At 42.7% G+C, this 25,043-nt stretch overlaps 1 protein-coding gene across 11 annotated transcripts in view; it reads left to right on the top strand.

Moving 5' to 3' along the window:
- Positions 1-25,043, top strand: part of BCAS3 (BCAS3, microtubule associated cell migration factor) — a 318,264-nt gene that overhangs the window by 11,099 nt on the left and 282,122 nt on the right. For all 11 annotated transcript variants that reach the window (XM_027698677.1, XM_027698675.1, XM_027698676.1 and 8 more), the window contains 2 exons: positions 5,122-5,203; positions 12,614-12,686. In XM_027698677.1, coding sequence (XP_027554478.1) covers positions 5,122-5,203; positions 12,614-12,686 — 155 coding nt within the window. The remainder of the gene's footprint in view (positions 1-5,121; positions 5,204-12,613; positions 12,687-25,043) is intronic.

Genomic DNA, 25,043 nt, shown 5'->3' with positions numbered 1-25,043 from the left:
AAAGCCAGGCTGGAAGTTCCTATTTGATAATTGGGGGAGAAATCTGGCGCAGTTTTGTTTGGAATTGGGTTTTGCCCTCGCTCCCAGCTCCATGTTTTGAGCACGGTTGGAACTGGTTTCTGCCTCATGTGATGTCCAAGTCTCTGCTCTGGATGTTCCTGTTCAGGGAAATGCATCTTGGCTGCTTTTGGGGCAGATAAGTTTTGTTTTGTTGCACACTGGACGTTTCAAAAGTAGAAAAATTGTCTTAATTCGACGGCTCATGTTGGAATTAAAAAAGAAAGATCAAGCTGGATAAGGAGAACTACCTTATAAATAATATATATTGAATAATATATATTATTCCTGAATAAAGCAGGAACTACCAAAGGGGACTTTTAATAACAAGCACAGATGTGTATTTAGCAAAAATCCTCCAAGGCTGTGGGATCCTGAGCTGCAATCCTTCCTCTGTCCAGGCCTCCTGCTAGAGGGAACCACTGTCCAGCCTTGCATTGGCCACTTGGAAAAATGGAATAACAACCTGACCTAGTAACCCTGGGAAATGTCTGAGGGACTTTACAAACAATTTTCTGAGGCTTTGGGGTTTTCACACTGAGGGTGTGTGCAAGAAATTTTATGGTCTTGCACAGTTTTCAATAGCACTGTCATAATTTAAAGTGCTGGGTGCCACTTCACACTCAGCCCAGTCACTGGAGTAGATGTCTGTAGCATCCTTTGAGCATCTAAATCCTTATGATCTCTAGATAATTCAAGATATTTGGTTTGAATGAAAATGCAGAGGGTTTGAATTTCTAAACTGAAGTGTTAAAGTTTATCCTTTTGCTTCCAGTCCTTCCCTGCTCTGTCCTTAGTGCAATGACTGCGAGTTGTCTTTAACCCAGTGTGATTATATCCAGCAATATTTTGTGGTGGCATCTGTCAGTTGCTTATTGTCATAACATCCCAATTCATTCCCTTTTCCATTTACAAATTCCCCAGTTTCCTTTTCTGTAGTTGCACAGTAGTTTAAACATTGAGTTCCGAACTCAATTTTCTTTCACTTTGGTGTATGTTTGACTTTTTTTTTTAATTTTTTTTTTTCCCCACCATGTGAAAACCATTTTCTATGGTTGGAAACTATTAGTTTATCCTTAGTGTGAACAAAACTTCCTTTGTTCAGTGTTTTTTATGGGTGCAAACTGGTATGTTCCAAACAATGCAGCTCTGTCATCGAAAATTAACCAGCGCTCCACATTTCTGGGCTGTCATATTTTAAGCTCAAAATGTCTTAAGTGGAGGAGAGAGGAGCTCTTCCTCCTTCAGTCTGGCATTGGAAGAGGGTGATGAAGACTTCCTTGGGGGCTGGGATGTGAATCCATGTGTTGTTTGCTTCCAGCTTTCCACGCAGGGCTGGGAGTTGTGGAAAGCTGAGATGTTCTCTCAGCCCAGCTCGGGGCTGTCATTTTGGATTCACTCTTCCACACAAACAAGTACCTGGAGCTGCTCTTACAGCTTAATATCCAATTCTTGAAACCTGCTTGGGGGGAAGTATTCTTGGCTTTTGGAATGGGGAAAGGAAAACCTTTTTAAGAGCTCTGAGAGCTGCCACGGGGACTTGCTACTTAGCTGGAGCCCGTCCAGAGTGGCAGCCCCGGCCCCGCTCCTCACAGGTGCTTTTTGAAGAATTTACAGCCCTGTTTTCAATTCACAAAGTCTATTTATGTTTTGTCTGTGCCTGTGTGAGACTGTGGAGCTCCAGGGACTGGTAATGGGATGTGTGGAGCCTTTTTCCTGAGCCTTGCCCAGCCCACATGTGCCCCGGGCTGGCAGGGATGGAGCCTTCACCAGTTCCTCGTCCCACTTGAGTTCCTGGAGGAATAAGTGTCCCATTCCCAGGAAAACTCAGCTCTCTCCTGGCTGTCTCAGGGCTGAACTGGCAGGAAGATCCAGCCCCTCTCCCCTGAAGAGACAGATTTGATCTGTGTGGCCTCAGCACTGGTGATAAAGGTCTGTGTTATATCAAGGGCATAACATTAACCACAGTTAATTCAGAATTTTAGGAGATTGCAAATGGCTGGAGCTTCTGCTGGTGGTAGTAGTGTTTAAAAAAAGATAATTAAAGCCAGAGGAAATCTTGAACTCAAAGCCCTAATGCATATTTCAGTGCCAAGCAAACCAAGGCACAACCAAGCTCTGATTAATTCATGGCACAACAATGTGCAAAGCCCTGTCTATAGAACAGTGAAGGGCACACAACTTAAATCCTTAAAAACCCTGTTATTTTATGAAGCTATGGTAGGTTAAATATTAGTGTATTAATTTGTAGGTCCAGACTTTTGTAGACTTTTCCTTTTGGTGAATTTGAATTTCCTTCACAAACGAGATGCCAGTGGTTGGGTGGCATCTTGTATTTTCATTATAGAGTCTCCAGGGGGGGTATGTCTTAAAATTTGCTCTTTTTTTTGGCTCCCAGGGGCACATGAGCTGTACAATTGAAGGTTTTTGGAACCAAACCATGCCATGATTTAGGATCCTACCCAGGCAGAGAGGAAAGGACCTGTTACCCTGCAGTATTAAACATTGCAGCGCTCTCAGAACAGGAGCTAAAGACTCATAATCTCATATTTGCCACTGTCAGATCCTGTGGCTTTGGTTACTCCACTGAACCTTTCTCTCTGGCATTTCCCCCCCAGTATGAAATAATAAATTATCTTTCAAGTAGTGATTATTAATTATTAAAAAGTAAAAGCATGACATGCCCGAGAAGAGCTGGGCTGGGATTTTCATGTTAAATGCTTCAGTACAAATGAACTACATTTGTATTTGGACCTTTTAGGCTTTTCTTTGAAAATCTCAGCTTTGAGCTCTGCCAGGTCTTGGCATCCCAGTCTAAATAAACAGACTCCTGGAGTTCAGGATATTTAAGAGCAGAACCTGAGCTGAGAAGGTTTGGCCTTCTTTGTGTGCCTTCCTTTGGGGACCAGCTCTTTATTGGAAGGAGGTGGGAGCTGGGGCTGATGTGCTGGCAGAGTTAGAAAGGAGCAGGAGGTGTCTGCCTTGGGTTGGGATATTTTATGGGAATCACTCCTTCCGTACCTTTGTTGTGCTGGTTCCTTTCCCTCCTGGTTTCATTCGTGGCCAGTGTTGTGCAGACACGTGTGAAACAGCATTTTTTGGGGGGAAAAAAGCTTTAATTGCCAATAATAATAGTTCCCAAAACCTTGTATTTTTCTTCTTCTCCATTTCCTCCCTCCCCTTTTCCCAGGGCTGCTGTGTTCTGATGGATAGAGAACGTGCTGCTGTCTTCAGTTTTTTCATCTCTTTATTGCTCTGTCTCTCTTTCATTTTTCTCATTTTCTGCTTAGCTCTGCTCTACATTTTTCCAAGCTGTTTTTTCTGGATGCAGATGTTTTTATCTTGATGGGTTTTTTTTTTTTCCACGCTGCCCTCCCAGCTCACCATCAGTTAAAATCAATCAGGAAACCTTTGCTGAGCTGATTCCTGACCATCATTCCTGTGCCTTGTGGAGAATCTGGTGGAGAAGCTGTTCAGAGCAGAGGCCTCTGGCTGTCCCTGGGGGAGAATTAAACTTGTTTTGCAAAAGCTGAAGCACCATAATGTGTGTTCAGATGATGCTGCTGGAGGGAAGAGGGGAATCCACTGTGATCAGAGAACATCTGCCTAATAAAATAAGAGAAGGGTAGACCAAGGGATGAATTCTCATATTGATTAGAGTTTTAAAACTGGTTTTGTTCATCAGGAATAACTCTGATGGTGTCATTACCAGCAGTGATAATTGATATCCTTGAATGCCAGTTGGATTTCAGTGGAACTGGTACCTGTCTGCAAAGCTAAAATGGCTTAAAATGTGATTTCCCCACATTTGTGTAGCTTTGTTATTCCAGGCATAACTGGGAAAAGCAGGAGTTCTCTATGTTGTGTTGCTGTGGGCAGAAAAGTGGGCTGGCTCTGTAGTAAATAATGTTTTCAAAGTAATTTTACTAAAACTTGTGCTTCACTGGCGTGGGTTTCATTCTCCACGTTCTCCAGAGCAATGATGATAAATAACCAGGTTTAGACCAGACTTGAGCTGAGAGCCTGGAGTGCTGTATTTAGGGTTTGTTGGTCAAACAGTAGGAGCATTTAAACTTTCTGAACGTGTGAGCTGGAGTGCAGAAAGAAATGGAAACAGCCATAAAGTGACATTTCCAAAAGTTCACTCGAATTTACGGTTTATTGACTCCTAAGAACCTCATTCCAAAGCGTGTTCCCCTCTGATATTGTAAGCTGCCTGTTTGGCAGAACTCTGTGCCAGCCTTGGCCGTGCTCTGAGCCTCATTACATCTGTTTTAAGCTGTTGGTTGGTTGGAAATGAGCTCCATAACATTTGCCATTTTCCTGGAGTTTGACGTTCCGTGTCGGATCCGTTACCCGGCAGTCGGGAAAACACGCTCTGACCGACCGTTGCAGGAAGTCTGGAAATCCAGCTTTTAACCACTCCTGGCTTAATCTTTTCAAGATTTGCCATCAGTGACACACTTCAGCAGTTTGCCCACCTATTTTTAACCGTGGTTTTCACACCTGGTGAGTCTGGAATGACCCGACACACGGAATTCTCCCGTCCCTCACCCCCCGCGTTTGCCGCTCTCGGGCACTGGGCAGTTGGCATCTCTCTCAGAAGCAGGTGAAACGTGGGGTAGATGCTTGTGTTGCAGATTCCTTGGATTTTTGTGAGTTTTGCTCAGCAGTCCCCTTCAAACCTTGCTTCTCCTACAACATGTCCAGTCATGAACAGTTAATTCAAGAGAATTCTCTTTAAGAGGAGTCGCAGTTGAAAGGCAGAGTCTTCCCAACCTCCTTCCCTACCTCCTTTTCCTGCAGTGTCTTTATACCTGCTGTCTCACCTGCTAAATATGTCTATTTTTATAAGTATCTGTTGTTTTTTTACCAACCCAGTCATGAACAGTTAATTCAAGAGATGTTCTCTTTGAGAGGAGTCACAGTTGAAAGGCAGAGTCTTCCCAACCTCCTTCCCTACCTCCCTTTTCTACACTGTCTTTATACCTGCTGTCTCACCTGCTAAATATGTCTATTTTTATAAGTATCTGTGGGTTTTTTACCAGCTCTTGTGTTTTGCAGATCAGTGGTGAAGCTCAGGAGCTCTTCTCCATCCGCCACGGGCCCGTTCGAGCCGCACGGATTTTACCTGCCCCACAAATCAGTAAGTTCTGAGTTATGTGGTTCATAATCCAGCAGAACTTCTTCAGAAAAGCTTCTTTTCCCCTCTAGTAGAAATAACAAAACAACAGAATTGGTTTTTTTGGGGGGGTAGCTTCTGCTTTGTTCAATTTTATGTAAACTTCCCTCAGTTTGACCTTTTTAGGGGTTGAACTCTTGTCATCCCTCGAGTGCCAACAGGCACCTCCTCTCTGCCCCTGCTTAAATACTTGGTTTATCAAGTCCTAAGCCAAGCTGCTTAGTTTAACAGGATTGTTCCAGAAATTGAGTTAACCCTTGGAAGAACTTGATGCAGAACTTAAGCAACTGTACAACGAGCAAATCCCTTTAAAAATGACCCTGTTCAATCCAAACCCCATCCAATTGTAGACTTCTGAAAGGCCTCACAGCTCTTGGGCTCTGGTTTTCTCATGTAACAACCACCACTGTCAGATAAATACATGGAATTTAGAGACAGAAAGGCAGTAACTTCTTGATTTAAATTAGTTGCTAATATCTGGTATGATCAAGGTGTTTTGGGGTTATGCTGGATTACAGTTTTCAGTAATAAGTTATGAATTAATTAGTGAACTCCAAAAATACAGCCTAAAATCTAATTTTTCAAATTATTACAAAACCAGGAAATTATAATAATTTTGTGTGCTTCAAAGAAAGCAAATGGAGAAAGTTCAAGATTTAATGGACTTGTTATATGTTGTCTTGGTGATTTTCTGAGCAGAGGAATATACAAAGCATGAGTGTATTTGGTTCTGTAACTACTATAGGTTAAAATAACAAGGTAAAATACTTCCCAAGCATTTTGTGCCTTTTATTCCATTTATAGGAACACTGCACAATTCCTGATGAGCTGTTCTTTTGCTATTATATGTATTAAGTAAGGGATGTCTATGCCCCTTCCTCTCTCAAAGGGGGAAGAAAAAGGAGAAAGGGAAGTGTAAATGGAAATTAAAATGAATTAACTGAGGAACCTGCAAATTCTGTTTTTTTCTGATGATAAAATAGTGCTTTTTGATTTTTCAGTCAACTCACACTGCTCATGAACTCCTTCAAGAAGTCACTGGCTTTCTGTCTCTAAATTCCATGTATTTAGCATCTGACAATGGTGGTTGTTACATTAGAAAACTATTCAAATTAGCTCATATTAAATTAAGCCAAACCTTTTAAAAGCATGTTTTGGTCTCTTTTTACATGGCTTGCTTTAAATAAATCTTTGATTAAAAGTACATGAATGTATCATTGACCAGTATCTGGAATCAGATAAAAGTAAAGCTGTAATAAGAGGCCTTAGATAACTAACACATGAGCTTTAATGATTCTGAACAAAATAAAAGGAGTTTGTCAAGGAGGAGCTGATTACCATCAGCAGGCTCAAACACTATTTTACTGTAAAGCTGTAAAAAGGGAATTATTGCAAATAGGAATCTCTGGGTGGATGGATTTTGGCACGTTCCTGAAAACAGATCTTAGCTGGTGATAAGCAGCTCATTCCCAGGTGTGAAAGGAAAGCTCATGGCTTCGACTTGGTGACTTTACAGTAGCAGAACTTAATAGTTTGTCAACTATTTTGTTCCAAACCCCCCCAGTCCTTTGATGTGGGATCCTCTGCAGCGGCGGGCGCTGCCCGGCACAATGCCCCAGTGTTCCAGCAGAGCACAGGAGGCACAGGAGACCTCCTGCAGTCTGATGGAGCAGGTTCTGAGTGCTCCTCGTGGCCCTGGAGGTGGCCCTGGCAGCTGCCAGCTGGGCTGTGGGCAGCTCTGTGTGCTCAGGAGCTGTGCCAGGCCGGGGCAGCTCCTGGAGCTGCTCTGACCTGGCAGCTCTGCCAGGCTGAGCCAACAGGCCTGACCTGGCCCAGCACTGCAGAGCTTTGATGTCTCATGTCTCATTGCTCTGCAGCCTGGCCATGAAAAATGGACAGATCTCTGTAAATAATGCTAAAAATCTTTTAACTCTTCTCTGGGGTCAGGCTGTACCTGCCACTGCCTTCGACAGGAGACGTGGCTTTAATTACTTTGTGCAGTTGACAATTTAAATGTAATTCAGTCCCCCTTCTTGGGGGCTGAAGGTTTTCACTGTGACCAGATTTTGGGCTTGCAGAGCTGATATTTAGACTATGAGAGAATAATTTCAGCCTTGGGAAGAGGATTTCTGGGCCCTGGCACTGCTGTGCCACAGGTAAATACCTGCTGAGCCATCTGAGCTGGCCTGGCTCTTCTTCCCTTCCAAATCTGAGTGCTGGCATTATTTCAGCATTATTTCAACATTATTTCAGCATTATTTCAGCCTTATTTATTTCAGCATTATTTCCTTGTGCTGGGCACTGGGATTTTCTGTCTCAGTAAAAAATAAGTTCAATTTAGCTACAGTTCTCTGTGAGGAGGAAACTACAGTTGGGAAGATCATTGTAGATAGAGATGGTGAGAGAACCAAGCAGAAGTCACTGATAAAAAAAGCTTCAGAGCTCTTCTAGTAGTTTTAAAAATGTGTTGTGTTTTGGCTTCATTTTGGGGTCCTTTGCAGATATATCTGTAAAATCAGTGCTGAGGAAATAATACATGGACTTGAGTTGTCTTTGCTGTTCTTTTACCTGCAAAATCAGATTATTGATGATTTCTGAAGTAAGTCACTGCTGCAGCCTTCCATTTTTCCTTCCTTACCCCAGGTCATTTTACAACCCCCTGGCCAAATACCTGCTTTGCCTTGTGCTGTCCCATTTAAAAATCAATCCAGAAGCTTGGAAAGCTGCAGGAGCAACGTTGTGTGTGGGAATTCCTGGGGAGAGGGACCCAGTGAGAGGCTTGTGTGATGGAGTTTAGATCAGCCATTGTCTGTAAAACCCATTTCCACGTCTCAGCATTATGAAAATAAATTCCCCCAGCCAGCTGAATTAATTTATTGCCATTTTCTAGATTGTGCTGCTTGCAGGAAGATGGTTTTATAGCCCTGCATCTCCCAGTGAATTGGACTGTTTAGTCAAATTGACTGATAAGGGGGATGGGGAGAAAGCAAACAAGAAAGGAAATAAAAGAAATCAGAGTTGGAAGTTGCAATTTTGCAGCAGATTTATTGCTGTTCTCCACTGCTCCCATCTTTGATGTTGGTAAAAGGGGATTTGAGGCTGCAGAGCTGCCTCAGGTCTCTGTGCAGGTACAGAACTCTGATATTTGGGAGGCAGATGGGAGGTTTGTGCCTGTTCAGCCACGTGGGTGGTTCAGTGGTTTGAGATCCCCCCCAAGGCCAAACTAATTCCAGGCTCTGTCTGGCCCTGCAAAGCTGAACCAGCAGCACTTGGGACCAGAATTGGTTTGTTTGGTCCTGCAGGTGTTTGGGTTTTGGTGTCCTCTGCCTGTTCTGTGGGTTGTTCTGGGATAATGAACGTCCCTGGATTGCACAAATTACAGGATGGAATTGCCCAGCACAGCAAGTAAGGCTCCCACAGATATTACAGGGGAGAATTTTGGAGCACAGCATTTTAAAATACCAATTTCTCTGAAGCTTTGGACTGACCTGTTTGCCCCCATTTCAGTTCTGGCCACATCATGACCACTTAAACTTTCACCCTGTTAGACTGGTAGGTCTTTTAAGTTGTTTTTTCAAGCAAGATTCAATCAAAATAAAATATTTCTACCCATCTTCAGTTCGTGAGGGACTCTGGAAACATTGATCTCTTAACAAATGTTTCAGGGTCATTTTTTAATTTTTTTTTTCGTAGAGAAGCTGTATAATTATCAGAGACTAAATTATGATGCTGTGCAGAAAAAAAAAAGAAGAAAAACCACCTTTCTCTAGGCTTCTGTGTCTGGCAGAGCTGCCAAGATCTTGTTCTCCAGCCACTGTTGCTTCTTGGAACTTCACTGGGAGGGTGGAATGGGCTGAGGAGGGAGCAGAGCTGGAAATAACTGGAGTTGAAGGGGTTTTTTTAGGGTGGTGGCTTTTTTGGGGGTGTAAAAAGCAGGTGCTGGAGAAGGACTTTGAAACCTTGGAGTGCCTGGGTGGTGCTGGGAGTTAAGGGAGGTGGGATAACGGGATGTTCATGGTCAGGAATGTTGATCCTAAAGGAGCACCTGAATTTCTGGGGTGAGGGCAGCAGCCACAGCACCACTGATCAGGCAGGATGTGGAGGGATGCAGTTAAAGTTCATCCCTGCAGGAAATGGAACATTTATAGGTGCTGCCCTGGAGCTGGGGAAAGAATTCACACACTGTTTTTAGGACTGACTTGAGTCACTTCTGTTTCAAGGTGGATTTTTTTTTTTGCATTTGTGTTCAATAAGAAAGCAGACACAAAATCAGAGCGATTGAGAAATGTCAAGGAAGATATTTCCTTTTTTAATCAACCCTCCACTCATGAAAAGAAGCAGGAAAAGAGGGATTGGAAGCCATCCATGGTGAATTCCAGCCCCGTGGCCTCGTGCATTCCCAGGTACTGATGTGGGGCAGGACCACAAATGCAACCTGATTTTCGAGGACTAGGTGGAAATAGGAGGGTTTTAGTCAGCCAGGGGATGCACTGCATTGTGAACTGACTGAGTTGGGACTGATAAATGGAATTACAGAGCAGAGAAACACAGCCCAGGGTGCAAATGTGCCATTGCTGAATAGTCAGGGTGTGAAACGCAGCCAGTTCTACTCGTGGGAAACAGGGGGAATTCTCAGAGCTTTGAGCAGCTTTTGGCTTCCTGTGGAAATCACTGGGGTCCATTTTTATCTGCATAAAGATGTGCTGCTGCTGTTGTTGTTGTTGCTCTCATTATTGGCACTATTGGGAGGCCTCAGCAGGCCCCAAATCTCCGTTCACAGTTCCATCAGGACAGTGCTTAAGCTGCTTTGAGCTTACGTGTGGATAACCTTTTGACTTCATAAAGTTCTAGATGTTGATTTGGATGACATTTCCTTTAGCCACAGATGTGGTTTTGTTGTTGTTGTTTTTTTTTTTTTTCAATTTTAAGTCTCCTAACTGAAGTTACATTTAAAAAAAACCCCAAACATCCATCATTTAGCTAAATGGAGCTGTAGATAAGGTGGTGCCTCGTTGGCAGGAAGGGCAGTTTTCATTACTTTAATTGTGTGATTTGTCAGGATTTTCAGCATTTTATAAATGCTGTAGTGTTATATGACAGAATTAAAAGGATTTAGAATAAAAGGAGTTTAAGAAAGAGACTTTGCAACGGGATTTCCATACTTTTTGTATTCGGGGGGATTTAGAGGGAGCTGCTTTTCATTTCAATCATCCCCCTGCATTTCGTTAAACACTGTGTGGTGCAGCAGGTGTGTGCAACGTCAGTGCATCACACATGCAAATAAACACAATTTTACAAATGAGAATTAATCCTCCCCACAACTTGGAAGATTAAATCCCACCCCAGAACTGCCTCCATTAAGCAGCACAGAGCCCAACACATGGCACTCTGCAATCCCATGAATGGGGCAGCTATTAACCTGATTTAGTGCCCTCCCCATAATGATCCTTTTCCACAGTATTAATATTTACATTCTGAAAGTATTTGGAGGAGAAAATGGATTTTTAAAACAAAAAAAAACGAAGGCCTTGGTCGTTACAGACCAAAATGAGAAGTTTAAGCACCTATTGTGGAAATTTTGTGGGGATTAAAACTGGCATTCCTTTGGATTTGGTTTCCCTCTGCTCCCCACCACCTTTCTTCCCCCTCCTTGTCGTTAAACTGAGAATTAGACCATAAAGAATTGCATGAATTAATTCTAATAAATCTTAAATTAAACCCTAATATAAAGGAGAGTAAAATCCTTCAGGTGAAATCCTGGCTCTGCTTAAATCAGTGTCAGAACTCCTGGTAATCAGCATTTCCCCCTCTCTGGGAACAGAACAAATTCATGTGTTCCCTGCACTGAAGGCAACAAATGGGTTGCCAGATTTTAAGAAGACTGCATGTTTTCATTTCTCAATTCACAGGTCAGTACATACAGTCCAGGTTTGACTCACAAAAGGCCTTGAAATAATAGGAATAAAAGGAAAATCCATTTGGCTGTTTTAGGTTACTCACAAAGCTATTGTTGATGTTGGAGTTATTGATGGGACCCGTTTGACTTTTTCTAAATACCCAAATGTGTAGGAGGGAAGATTTCTCCTCCTGCATATGAGAGGACTGAACAGTGTTTGTTACAAATTAAGTGCATATATTAATAATTAACAGAGTCTGTTATGTGAAAATGTATATTGTTAATTGTTGTGCCCTTCTGAATAAATGATTTAGTGCTGTGCACCAGCATTTGAGAATTAAAGTTTTCAGCAGACTTATATCACTGATATTCTTTAGAGATCAAAGGGGTTTGGCCTGTAAGGGAGGAGAGGAAAAAAATGAAATTCCATTGTTCACCACACACATCCAGAGCTATAGATAGATAATAAAAAAGGCAAAGGTTGAAAGAAAACTGAGGAAATTCAGTAAGTGGTGGTGTTGGTTGTTATTCTCCTATTTAAGTTGGGCAGGAACAGGCCCTGGAATTCAGTAAAACACTGTTCACAAGCAGAAGTGAGATTTTTTTTTTTTTGTCTCAATTTCAGTTTTATTTCTGTTTTTGCAGCAGTTAAAGCAAAGTTCTCCAAACTCTTAAAGCCCCGTTTTAAGAAGTGTGGCCTCTTTAACAGCCTGGCTGTGCTGGGGGAAGGTGTGACTGAGCCCGGGGGCACCCAGGGGCTGCTTTTCATCCCAACCCTGGTGCCAGTGGGGTGGGAGAGGATCCCAGGGCTGGGAAAACTGTCCCAGCAGCTGAGTTAGAGCAGGGAACAACCAACCTGGGGCTGGGCTGGGGAAACCACTGTGAAAAACAGATTAAATCTGTCCTTAGAGGTGGGTTTCCCTTGGAGAAGCCTGAATCTCACCAGGGGTTTCTTTCTTAAAGGCTTAAATCTCTTGCTGGTGGAACTTCTTTGAGTGTAACCTGGTGTTTTCTTGGGTGTTTTCTTGCCTCCCTGGGCACAGAGAGGGAGAAATGTTTTCTCTCAGGGCTGACCCTCTTTGCTCCACTTACCCCTCAGCAGAACAACGTGGAAGGTGAGGTGTGAGACCCTCCCAGGGCTGGGGACACCTCAGCACAGCCAGTCCTTCATAAAACACTGGGAAGCCAACAAATATCCCTCATTAAATTCACAGAATCCTTAACCCCCATGGAAGGAACCAAAATAACCCCCCAGCCCTGGCCAGGTTTTGTTTCTGGTGTTGTTATTCCCTCCCATCTCTGCCAGTTCTTCGGTGTCCACGACTGTAATTTGTGTTTCTTGTCCAGGCTGTTTTATATTATCTCTTCACAGGTTAATGTTGTATATTCAATATCCTCCCCATAGATTTGGTCCCTACCTGTGCTTGCAAAGGTGACACAAACAGCTCTGTCTCACTGTTTGTTTTCCCTCTTCCCAGGTGCCCAGAAATGTGATAATTTCTCTGAGAAACGGCCCCTGCTTGGCGTGTGCAAAAGCATTGGATCCTCTGGGTAAGGATATAAAATCATATATAAAAATCTTAACATCATCTAAAAGCCCCAGGAAATGACATCTTTAAAGCTCTCTTCCTTTTTTTTGCTCGTGGGATGTGGTTTTAAACTTCTTTTCAGTGTGTCAACAGGCTGTTTTCCTACGATCTGAGCTTTTGGAAAGGAACAAAAAAGAGATGTAAAATAAATAAAGAGGTATTTTAAGTTTATTTCATTCTCAGCGTAACCACAATTCTATGATTAACCTTTCCTGACATTAATTCTGGTCAGAATTATTATTGTGAAGTGTCTAAAGCAATCTTTGTGTCTTAAAAAGTAATTAGGAGATGCTTTCAAGCAGCAGTCACGTCCCATATGAGCTCCAAGCACGAAGTGATTTCATTGTTACAGCCACACACCATTTATTAGCAAAATATGTGTTAAATCCACTTCTTTTGAGTTAGAAAAATGAGTTTACAGTCTCTCTGGCCAGTGTGGTTGTATCTCTCCTCTTCAGAAGAGGCCCTTAAGATATTTTATGTCTGTTTGATGACAATGCCCGGGATTTATATCTCTACCTACAGGAAAATATTTGCTTTTCAGGGGTAATCCCCTACACAGCCATTCAAAGGCTGAGCAGCTGAAGCAAATCTTCTTACAGTTGTAAGACTAATTCTGGGCCACACCTTTTTCAATTAAGGATTTAATCACTCTGGGTGTGGAGGAAGACTGTCAAACCTTCAGATTTCTCTGGTTTATTTCTGTGTTTAACTACAATATTATTGTTACCCGAGTGAAATGTTTTAAATTAAAAGCCACAGCAGAGAAGTGATTATTTTTTTTAACCTGTTTGCAACTTGCAAAACTGTTTTTGGTGGGTTTTTTTTTCTCCTTTTCTTTCCTGCCCTGTGAGAATAACTGTTTAAAAATGAGAGTGTGTGGCACCAGAGATGTAAATACTGCTCTTGTAGGAGTTTGTCTTAATCCAGGCAGTGTATTTAATCATAAAAAAGGACATGTTGGTTGGAAAAAACCTTCCTTCACACCCTTATTTTAGAAGCTGAGATACCTCATAAATGGACAAACTATAAGGATCATTATTTTCACTTTTTAGTTAATAATTTTATTATTGTATTAATATTGTATTATTGCATTCCTTTAGTTAATGGAAAATAATTCAAACATTATGGGTAGTTTCTGCTTTTCTACAAAAAAAACCCCTCATGTATTTTCAGAATGGATGGAGAGGTTTGGGTTGGTTCTTATCAGCAGTTAAATATCTGAAACAGATAATTTAAAACCAGACTTTCCCCTGTGAGCAGAAAACCCTCATTAAAAAGAAAAGGGGATTGATAAAGCACCAATTTGCTCTTGGTGGGAAACCTTCAACAGAAAACCCCAAAACACTTTTCTGTATTTACAGTTTGCAGCAAAAGTTGTTTTTGGGAGCCCTTTCAGAGCCTGTTTTCTGTGTGGAGCTCTCACATCAAGAGATCTTTGCTGCTTTGCCCTCAGCTGGAGTCACACTCCTTTCAAACTGCCTCGAGTGTTGCACTTGCTTTTTTCCTTCTGTCACATTCTCAGCTAATTTGATTATATTTCTATTGTGCATAAAGAACAATTTGTGGAGAACCCTCCACTGGCTGTGTTGGGAACCTCAAGCACGATTTTAGTTCTGCTCTTAACTCGAGGTTTTGTCCTTGTTTCCTGTAAACCTTTCTGGTTGTGGACACATAAACAGATGCTTAATCATCAGTCTGAAGAAAACACTGCATTTCTCCTGCAGCTTTTATTCCAGAACACTTGGTGTTTTTACTCCAGTCACCTGGATTATTGTCTAAAACGTGTCAGGGTCATGTGCCAAAGGGGATGATTCTGGAGAAAAAACAGTTCAGCCTTGATCATCACTTGGATTTTTCCTATTAATTCTCCCAAATTTCTGATTTTTTAATTCCTCTGCTCAGGTTTGCACCTATTTTGCTGCTCTTTCCCTGGTGATTTTGACCTTTCCAAATAAGTTTTTGTTGTTACCTGTTATTAATTTCCAGATAAATTTGCTGACAATAGATTTTTTTTTTGTTTCTATTCTCATCATTTTGTACTTATTTACAGGATGGAACTTCTGCCTCCTGCCTGTGTTTCTGGCTGGCTTTTGGTCCCCACGTTTTTTGTGTTTCAAAGACAGGTTTTCCATCCAGTAAAATGACTGCAGTGTCTTGCAGGGAAGTTGGATTTAAAAGGTTCCCCTTCCAACCCAAACCAGCCCGTGATTCACTCCATAATCTTTTCAAAACAATAGTTTTCACAGCCCCCCAAAAAAAGGATGCAGTTCCTGACACATTAAATGGGAACCAGACTGTGTTTTTTGGCTGATCCAACCCTGCTGCTTTGGAGGTTTGGTTCAGTCAACTCCAGTCTTAGATTACAAGATTTGCAAATTGAAGGAGAGCCCAAAAGGAAGGAACATCTGCATGAATTTGGGGCTTGTGGAGGTTTGTGCAGACACTCCTGCTGGTTCCTGGTGACAAAGAAAAACATCTTTACACACACAAAGAATTGGTTGATGGGTTTTGGTGCATACTAATGAATTTTCTGGGTGGTGAAACATGAAGATATTCCTGTTTTCCCCTATATGGGTTGTTGAAGCCACAGTGTGGAACACACTGGATGTGTAAAACACCTTCAAACACACCAGAGATGTCCAAAATACATCAAATGTGCTTTTTGTTGTGCTCAAATGTAAATGCACCAACATCTTTAATTTAAGTAAATGCTTCATTTTTAGCCAAGGGCAAAGTTTAAAGGGAAACTGTGCGGGATAATTTTATTTTAGATTATTAAGGAATAAATGCTGGTTTGAGTGACTGCAGATCTGCCCTCCAGTAGATGATACAGGTAACAAGAAAGCTAAAAAAAAAAAATAGAAGTGCCCATGGCAGGAGGGAAATAAAAGTGTGTGGAGGAGCAGAGAAAAGGGAGAAGGGGCAGGGAAGAGAGAGCTGAGTAATTGCAGTGTCTGAAGGAGGAAACCACCTCTCCAGAGCACAGAACATTTTAAACACTTTAAACCTGATGACTCAAGTGTTTACCCCATTATGCTTAATTATGTGTTACCAAACTTCGTTTCTAGCCTAAAGATTTTATTTTTTTTTCTTCCCCTTGTATTTTCCTTTCGGTTTTGCCCATTAGCTGAGCAGTTTATCACACGGAGGGGGCAGAATTCCTGGAAGGAAATGCAAACCAGCCTTGTCTCAGCACAGCTGTGGGTTTGTGGTGGTTCTGGGGTTCACTGACTGGCAGCAAAGACCCCTTCAAACCCCTCCTCACCCCCTCAGTTCCTGCTGCCACCTCTGAGCTGCTGCTGTGGCACCTCAGCTGGTTGTAGACCTGTGAAGGAAAAAGGGATGGCAGAAATAATCCAAGTATCAAATAATGCTCTTTTTTTGTTTGAATCACACAGATGATTTCAGTCACCTGGTTTGCAAACAGCTGCTCCCAGAATCCCAAAGTGCAGCTGAGTCAGCTGGAGGGGGAAGGTGGGAGTGAGCACAGAGGATGGAATTCCTTGGGTTGACTTCAGCCCTGAGCTGTGGCCTCACTCCTTTCCTGTAATGTTTTATTCTGTTACCCACCCCTCTTTTAACAGGGCAAAACAAAGGAGGGGAAAGTCCTACGAGTGATTTGTCCCAACCCCCGTGTTCCTGGTGGGAATATTTCATCTTCTGTTAATGAATTGTTCAGCAGGAGATGGGAAAAAATATCTTGAAGATCTCCTTGAGGTGCAACCCAGGTCATGGAATCACAGAACCTCAGGCTGGTTTGGCTTGGAAGGGACCTTAAAGATCATATAATTCCAAGCCCATGGGACACCTCCCACCAGCCCAGGTTGCTCCAAGCCCCATCCAACCTGGCCTTGGAATCTTCCAGGGATCCAGGGGCAGCCACAGCTTCCCTGGACAACCTGTGCCAGGGCCTTAATGAGATAAGGATCAGGTGTAGCTGACTGAGCAATGAGTGGCAGAAGATTAAAAAGTCAGAGTTTGGGGCCTGCAGAGCTCGTGGAGCTCAGTCAGTTGTCCACACTGCAGCCTCTTGGCTCTCCAGCATATATTTTTAGAAAGAAGCATTAATTTGATGGTGTCAAGTGATGGAAAATTTTGGATGGCTTGAAGAATTGGATGGAGGTCACTTAAGGGCATGAGAAGCAAGAGGTAATCTTTTTTTAATCATGGGAGGAGAGAGGAAATTAGGGTAAATTAAAGAAGGAGGAGTAGCTGGAGCAAACAAAATGTATAACTTTGGCTAGCCAGCATTTTTTTTTTTTTCCCCTGCTGATCTGTTTACAAGGCAAATCAATTGGCAGCAGATTTTCAGGAAGCATGTTTTATTCACATGGCTACTGCAGATTAAATCCTGCTAACCTGAACCCAACTGCAGCTCAGGAATGTGCTCGTGGGAGTGCTCAGGTTTGGGTAGAAAGCAGCTCCCTGTGAGTAAGAATAGAAAAAAGTGATTAAAGCATTAATATTTTCTCAGATTAATGTGTTAAAATCACTGGGCAGTGCTAAAATCCAGTGTCCAGCTCCAAGTGTCTGGTGGCTTTTAATGTTTAAAACGAGCTGGCTGTGAAATGGTTTGTCAAGGAGCAAAGCTTTGGGGAAGGATCACCCAAGGGAAGGAAGTGCATGAATGGAGCCCTTGTTCATGGTTCTCACACTGCTCAGGGGGATGTTTTCCCTGGAATGCCTTTGCCTGGAATGCCATGGGCTCACCTGGCAGTGCCAGAGGCTCAGCCATGCCATGGGAAAGGATCTAAACCACAGCCACACGTAGGAATGGGGTGGGGGGCAGCTGGTTGTGATTTTCCATTGTGTTGGACACCATGACGTGGATTTCATGAAGTTTGTTGAAAATATTTGTGGTCTTTTATTGAAGGCTCCACAAAACTCAGCCGGATTTTTCTCCCCGGCCTCACTTTTTGAAGGCTCCCAAGCCTGGAGAAGTTTTAATTTCTAGAGAGCAAACTTTAATTGGTTTTGGTCTAAAAAAAAAAATACAGTAGAACCTTTTAAGTTGGGCAAAAGTCTCTCAGTTCTGTTACCTTTGAGGGATTGAGTCCCTTGTGCTGCTGGAAAACTGTAAGGAATCATGAAGTGCAGAGTGTGGTCTTATCAACTGCCTTGCAAAGATTTCCTTCCCTTCCAGCACATGAAAAACATTATCCTTGCAGGAAAATTCACTTCTTAGCAGGTTGTGTGGTAGCTTTAAGGATCCTGAGAGGTGCAACCCCTGAATAAAGTAGCTTAAATTGCTTGTAGTGATGCTGGATGGGATTGCTGCGTGCTAAAGATGGGATGCTCTTCATCTTAAAAAGAGCTCTTCAGATCCCAGGGTTTTTTTTCTTGGAAGTCGTTTCTGTAATTATAACAAACTTCAGGTGGTTTTGTGATGTTGAAGTGGTGTTTACTGGTAATTCTGTGAGTTTTCTCACAGTTCCAAGTGCCAGGAGATGCAGCTTTAAAGGAATTAAGGTGATGCTTCCACGTGTAAATACCCAGGGTAGGAAAGCTCTGGTGTTTCTCTGCTGCACCAAATGTTTGCCTGAGTGAACCAGAGCAAGAAATAACCTTTGAACTATAATAAACTGCTAATCTTGGATCAAAACTGGAAGAAAATGAATATTTGGGGTCAAGCTTTGACCAGTTGGTGAGAACTATGGGTAGTTTTGACCTTCTCAAGCTTTTGATTTATGGAGCTGTAAAAAGATAACCCTTTTCCAGGCAATCCTCGGGATAGTGAGGAGATGTCTGAGCCCAGGCACAGTTTCATTTCCCTGCGTGTGACGATCCAGGAGGGGGTGGAGGGGAGGATAAATGGGAGGATAAACACAGGTCCAGATCCAACCAGCTGGAGCACAAACCTTCCCCCAGTAACTCAGAAAGCAGCACCACGGGGAAAAGATAATGCCCAGCACCATTCCAGGGGCTGCTGCTGCTTCCCTCTTCCAAACTCCCCTCTTCAATTATTCAACACTAAATGCTATAAAGTTAATTAGAAGAGGAACAAACTCCACAAAGATAAACGTGGTTTCTCGGGGAGGGGACAGCAGGAACCAGAGAAGGAGAGGAAGTTTCTTTCTGGCAGGGCTCTGGATGTGGAGCTGGGCTTGAACTTTTTACCCTAATTACGTCCCCACTGATGCCTGCAGGGCTGGAATCAAAGTGGCCCTTCAGGCCCCGCCGAGCCTCTGATGTGGGGCCGTTTGTTGTGTGTGTGCCGGGGAGAGAAAACGGGAATATTGTGACAGGGTTGCTCCGAATTTCTCAGTTACCACCCACCTCACTTGTTGCCTACAAAAATAGAGTAATTGTTTGCATCTGGGGTGGTTTTTTTTTTTGTCCATCTTGGAAATAACTGTTATAAATCAACGTGACAGAGCCGGGGAACGGTCGGGGATTAGGTTTTCTTGTATGTTTGAGGGTTATTTCTGTGTTATATACTGCAAGAGGGATTTAAATACTTTGCAAACCGGCAATTTCAGGATGATTTAAGTTTTTTGGGTTTTTTTCTGAGGGCTCCAACACCATCAGAGACCAATCAATCCATAGAAGATGCTGTTTAATCTCTTTTTTTTCTAAATTAGGGCTGTCACTTCTCACTGGTAGTTGGAGCAGCTGATTGCAAACTGCTTCAGCTTCCACCCCTTGTGTCTGAATTGTTCCACAACTGCTGCCACTTGAGGAACTCACTGCAGCTTGACAGTATTTGAACTTGGCATCTCTCAGTAAATGCCATTTTCTCTCTTACCCTGAGCTCTCTGAGTCCTTCTCGTCCTTTTTCTTTCCTCCAAAAATATTTCACGTGCAGAGAAAACGTGTGGGGAGTTTGCTGAGCTCAACCATTCACACGTGGAGGAGGCCCTTTTAAATCTCCAAAGTACAGAAAAAGACAATTAAAACATGACAAATGGAATCCAGTAAAATCTGATATCATTATTCTTTTTCTTTAGTTCTGTGGTTTTTTGTGGTTTTTTTTGAAGCACAATGGATATATTTTAGCTTTAAAATTCCAAATTGAAATGCAGAACTAAATGTTAGTAATGTTTGCATTTATTTCAGTGGTGAATTCTGCTGCGTTTGACAGTAAAGAAGGGCAAGACAACTCTTTAAATTTACTTAATTTGGGGGGAAACAGTAAATGTTTCTTCAGTAATTCAAAATAGAAATTTAGAAGGCTCCTACTTCATGAAAAAGCTTTAAGGCAAGTGCTTAAAAATGATCTTGCTTAATCCTTTCTTTCTTTCAATTCTGACCAGGTAATACATTCAGAATATCACCTGAGGAGACCCCTTATGCATTTTTGGGTGGTTGCTCACAAACTTGATTTTAAAATGAGTTGTGATTTAAGTTATTAATAGAATATTTGTGCTGTGTGATTATCCTGTTTTACAGAGGAGGCATTAACAAAATAACATCAAATATTTCAATCAGTTTGAATGACTGTGTCTGACATTTCAGCATCACTGTGTTGGGTGACTGTGAATGCAGGATTTCTGTGTGCCTTTCCTTGGCAGCTGTAATTCCTCCTGGGAATATCAGCCACGTTTAACTATTAAATTACTCCAAATTTAATGAAAAGTCCTCCAGGAAAGGATGCGGCTTCACCAAGAGAAAAAAGGCTGCAAGATAAACTAATGGTTTCTTTGGTGTTAAACAATTTGTGGAGGATTTCAGCTTTAGGAGCAGTTTAAGGCAAAGCAGGAGATTCCTTTTGCTGCCCATGGGGCTCCCTGTTCAGAGGAATTATATTCAGGTATCATTTCATAATTTCAAAGCTTTCAGCGAGTTCACTTACGGTGAGAATTCTGTAGAACACGGTCTGTGTGGAGTCATAAAGCAAAGCAAGACATAAGAACATGTAATTAATGGGCACTTGGGGAAAATTGGACCTACCTGGTGTGACCAGAACCTTGGAGCTTTGTTGTTCACGGCACTTTTATGCTTTTACCCATCAGCTCTGAGCTCATCCCTGCTCAGCTTCGGTTCCTACGCACCCTAAAACCCTCTCATTATTTCTTGGAGATGGGATTGTTTTCAAGCTGCTCCAGAGTTGTAATTTGAGCCATACTCTAGCATCGAAACAATTAAGGTTTAGCAGAGCCCTCAGCAGCTGACAGATCCCTTCTCATGATCCCTCTCCTGCAACCCGAGGCAGAGGCCGCTTAATTCCGAGGTGATGAAGTGTTGCACAACCCCAGGAGTTCCCTGGGCCGTTAAGGACACCAAGGGCAAACATATTTTAGGTGGAACAGGTCGGGACAAGGGTTTTGTGCTTAGTGTTGAATCCCCAAAGTGGTTGGTGCGGGGTTTGGGACGGCGCTGTGGAGCCGCCGGCTTAGCGTGGCCTTTGTTGGGGGTGATGGCAGGTGAGGGCAGGAGATGCCAACGGGCCTGTCAGCCCCATGAATCACAGGGGGGAAAGCACAGGAAGGGAAAAGCAAACCTGAAAACCCAGAGAAATCTGTTACAAGAACCAACAGGATGGAATGTTTGGTCCCTCAGAGTGCTTTTGCCGTGTTAACAGTAGCAGGTAAAGCCTTTTCAGTGCTGGTTGTTGAGTATTCCCCCCACAGACAGGCCTTTAGTGTTCATGGGCTGCAGAGGAACAGGCCTCAAATACATACAATTAATTGGAGATGTGCTGTATTAATCAGCTGCCATCTGTATTACCTGTCCTGACTTCTGATCAGAAAATTCTGTCCATTAAAGTGCCTCAAAATAGAGCAAAAAAAAAGCTTTGGTGTTGATTTGGAGTGTTGGAAGTACTGGCAATTTATAAAGTCTGGACCTGGCTGTGGCTCCACAGGATTCTCTGCTTGGTGAAATTTGGCTGGAGCTGTTTCACCCTCAGTTTGCCCTCAGAGTTGTGCCCCCCAAAATTCTGATTTTTTCCTATTAAGCTGTGACATCTGGCTGTTGATCTGCAAAGATTGCTACACTGTTGGTTTTGGGCCATCTTAGATGATCTCGAAGGTCTCTGTGGCTGTTTTGGCAGCACAAATGACTTCATTTCATTCATTGCATTTATTTCAGTGGTGAATTCTGCTGCGTTTGACAGTAAAGAAGGGCAGGACGACTCTTTAAATTTACTTAATTTTGTGGTTTTGGGGGAAACATCTGCCAGATTGCAGCTTAATCATAGAAATCATGCAGCTGATCATAGAAATGTTAACCTTTGGTAGAGGTGTGATAAATGCAGCTGGGTTCTGCTCTGAAGTTAATTTTTGTTCTTGAAGATTCACAGAAATTTCTTCAGTTTTGTGTGTGGGCAAGGTATGATCAAGGGCAGCCAGTGCAGGTTTGTAAGTTGGGTATGAAAGCACTGTTTGGTTTCACACAAGCAAAACCTCCTACAGAATATAGCAGAAGAAATGATTGTGATCTGCAAGTGGAGCTCCAGCTGCCCTTCCCCTCCGCCATGGCCACGGTCAAGTGAACCTTGGAGGGAAACGAATCTCGGGAGACGCCGCTGATCTCCCTGGATTAACTCACTGGGAATGTGATGGGACAGCTCTGTTTGGGAACATGTGGCACTTCTCAGTGAAGTGGAAAGTGTGTCACACTCTGGTCTCCCTGCAAAGGCCACAGCTGAGGAGGCAGCTCGTGCTGGGTTTTAGGCACCGGGAATGCCGCGGGATGCGGCGGGACACGGGGTGCTGGGGGGGCTGGGAGCAGCTCCAGGCAGCTGGAAATTTAATAACAAACCCAAAACAACCCCCTCAAAGTCTTTGATGATGATGAGAGTGAGGACTGTTATGGGCAGAGAACATAACACTCCAGAGAACATTCCCACTCGAGTGGGAAGAGCTGCCAGAACAAGAGTGATTTGGGGGTTTCCAAGTGTTTTAATATCTACAAGGATTCCCCTTTTACTGTCTCTTTGAGCTGCTGGTCCTTGTGGTATCTGTTGCAATAATATGTGCAAAAACCTCTCTGTTATGTGCCCATGAGTTGATGAAAATGGTGAAGTAAAGGACAAAGTGGAACTTTTTTTCCTGGGCTGACAGAGTTGATCAAAAAGTTTGAGGGAGATGCAACAGTGAAGTTTGTGTCTCTTGGTATTTAGCACAAATATTTTAGTGCTGTATCAAATAATTCCCTGCCTTGCATTTAAAGGATTAGATTTTAGTAACATGTGTCTAAGGTTGGTACAGGTTTTTCTTATTTAGAAATAAGTGTTCCCATGCTTTTTGCAAATTTGTGGTGCACTTAAAATGTCTCTGCTGCTTTGTATTTCTCTGGTGCACACACAATTTGGGGGAAGTGGCACTTTCTCAGAAATCTTCCCCTGCTTTTCCTGGTTTGGAATGAATCTGTGAAGTACCATGAATTAGAAAATTACTTACAGAGTGGAGTTTTCAAGCTTTTATTGTGCAAGGGTGGGATGCAGAGAGCCCATTAGATAATGAAAGTCCCAGTGAAAGCTTTTTCTGCAGTGGTGTTTAAGGAATGAATAGTTGAATTTATTATTTTTTTTAAAGTTTTCATTCTGGTGTGCATCCTTCAGAAAGAAGTTGAGAATTGCAGTAGTGATGAGGGCTCAGAGGAGGACCAGGGCTGGAAAACAAAACTTCAGGCTTAAAAGTCCTTTTCAGTTTATTAGTTATTGTCTGGGTTGCTCTGGGTTATTAGTGACTTACACAAAAGATAACTGAGTGCAATGAGCTTTTCTGTGTTGTTGACAGAGGCACAGAGGCCAAAAAGCAGAATATGTACAAATTCTGTCTTGCACTGAGAAGTGATTTCATAAAAATGAAACAGTCTAAATGTTGGAACAACTCACCATAAAAATAGAGGCCCCATTGTTGGTCAAAGTCTTTTCAGACAAGATTGGGTTGCTTGGGAAAGAATCATTTCTTTGAGCTTCTGGGACGTTCTGTGCGTGGCCTGGAAAGAGAAGATGGTCCTTCTGGTCTTGAAATCTGTTAATCTGAGCAAACTTTCAGGGCCCTCGAGGAGAACAGCATTGCCTTTGTGGTCTCAACATTTTAATAATATTGCTCCAAAGATCACAATCAAATCGTGCTTCAGCTTCCCAGTGGAAAGGTCCAGGCTGGGGTTTTCCCAATATACAATTAATTAACTCTGTCCTCTGGTTTTGTTTTGCTTTTCTTCCCTTTCAGAGTGCTGACCTGGCCATCCTTCATGTCCCAAACCAGCTTGGACAGGGTTTGGAGCACCCTGCTCTGTGGGAGGTGTCCCTGCCCGTGGCAGGGGGTGGAACTGGATAAGCTTTTAAAGCCCTTCCAACCCAAACCCTTCTGGAATTCTGTGATTCCATGATAATTGTTGGCACTTGAACTCTGTTACTGGTTTTTGCCCAGTGTGGTTGAAAAAACCATTGGTAGGAGGGTCTTACCATGATCAGCCAAAGGAAAGGTGTGACATAATAATAATAATTATTATTATCACTTGAGTGACAGAATTATCACCCATAACTTGGAAGAATAGAACTGTTCAGCACAGGCTGGTGTGGAAATAGTGATTTTATCAATTCTATCTGTGTCAACTTTGGTGATTCCTGATTTGAAATCAGGGTCTGTGTGCCCTTCTTGCAACATCACCATTTGCTGTAGGTAACAAATTACTTTAATTAAAGAAGTTTTTCGTGGTTTTGAGCAGCAATGAACTTTAATGTCAAGGAATTAGACTGTTTCACTGGTTTAAAAGTGTTTTTGAAGAGCCTTTGAAACGCTGGAAGTAATAAATAGCACCCTCTAGTCCTTAGCCCGGGTATGTGCCTAGAAAAATGTATATTTTGGGAAGAATTGAAGGTAGGCAAAATGTCAAGACTTATTTTTTTCCTGTTCTTTCTGTGCCAGTCGTGTTTCTGTGCATGTCCTGGGTGTCACCCATTGCTGGATGAACCAGTTCATTATCTGGAGGCACAAGCAGTTGGCATTTGTGCCCCAGCCCTCCTGGACGTTCTCGGGTGTCGCGGCAGGAATCGTGTTAAACTCTGTAAAATAAAGCAGATCTGGGCAAGGGGGAAACACCCTCTTTTGACCAATGCTCAGGAGATGTTTGCACAGCTGGCAGCTCGTGCTCCCTCCTGTTCCTTGACCCAGGAGGAGCCAACATTTTAATGTGTTCCTGGAGGGGGAAGAAGGTGTTGTGGAACGGAGCTGCCACATCAAAGCCTCTGCTCAGCCTGGAAAATGGTTTCCACCACTGCCTTCCCCGGCCCTATCGGAGCACTCAGCACTTTCTCCCACTCAGCCTTTTTATTAAGAAATGGCCTGGAGAGAGTTTTATTTATGTTGAAATGATAAAAGTGACGCAGAGCAGTTGAAAAGATCTGCGTGGCTCAGAGACGAGG

This window comes from Neopelma chrysocephalum, unplaced genomic scaffold (assembly GCF_003984885.1).
Source record: "Neopelma chrysocephalum unplaced genomic scaffold, ASM398488v2 Primary Assembly neopelma1_132, whole genome shotgun sequence".
In the NCBI taxonomy this organism is placed as follows: domain Eukaryota; kingdom Metazoa; phylum Chordata; class Aves; order Passeriformes; family Pipridae; genus Neopelma; species Neopelma chrysocephalum.
Note: the sequence above shows the minus strand (reverse complement) of the source record. Positions and strands in the feature narration are given on the sequence as shown.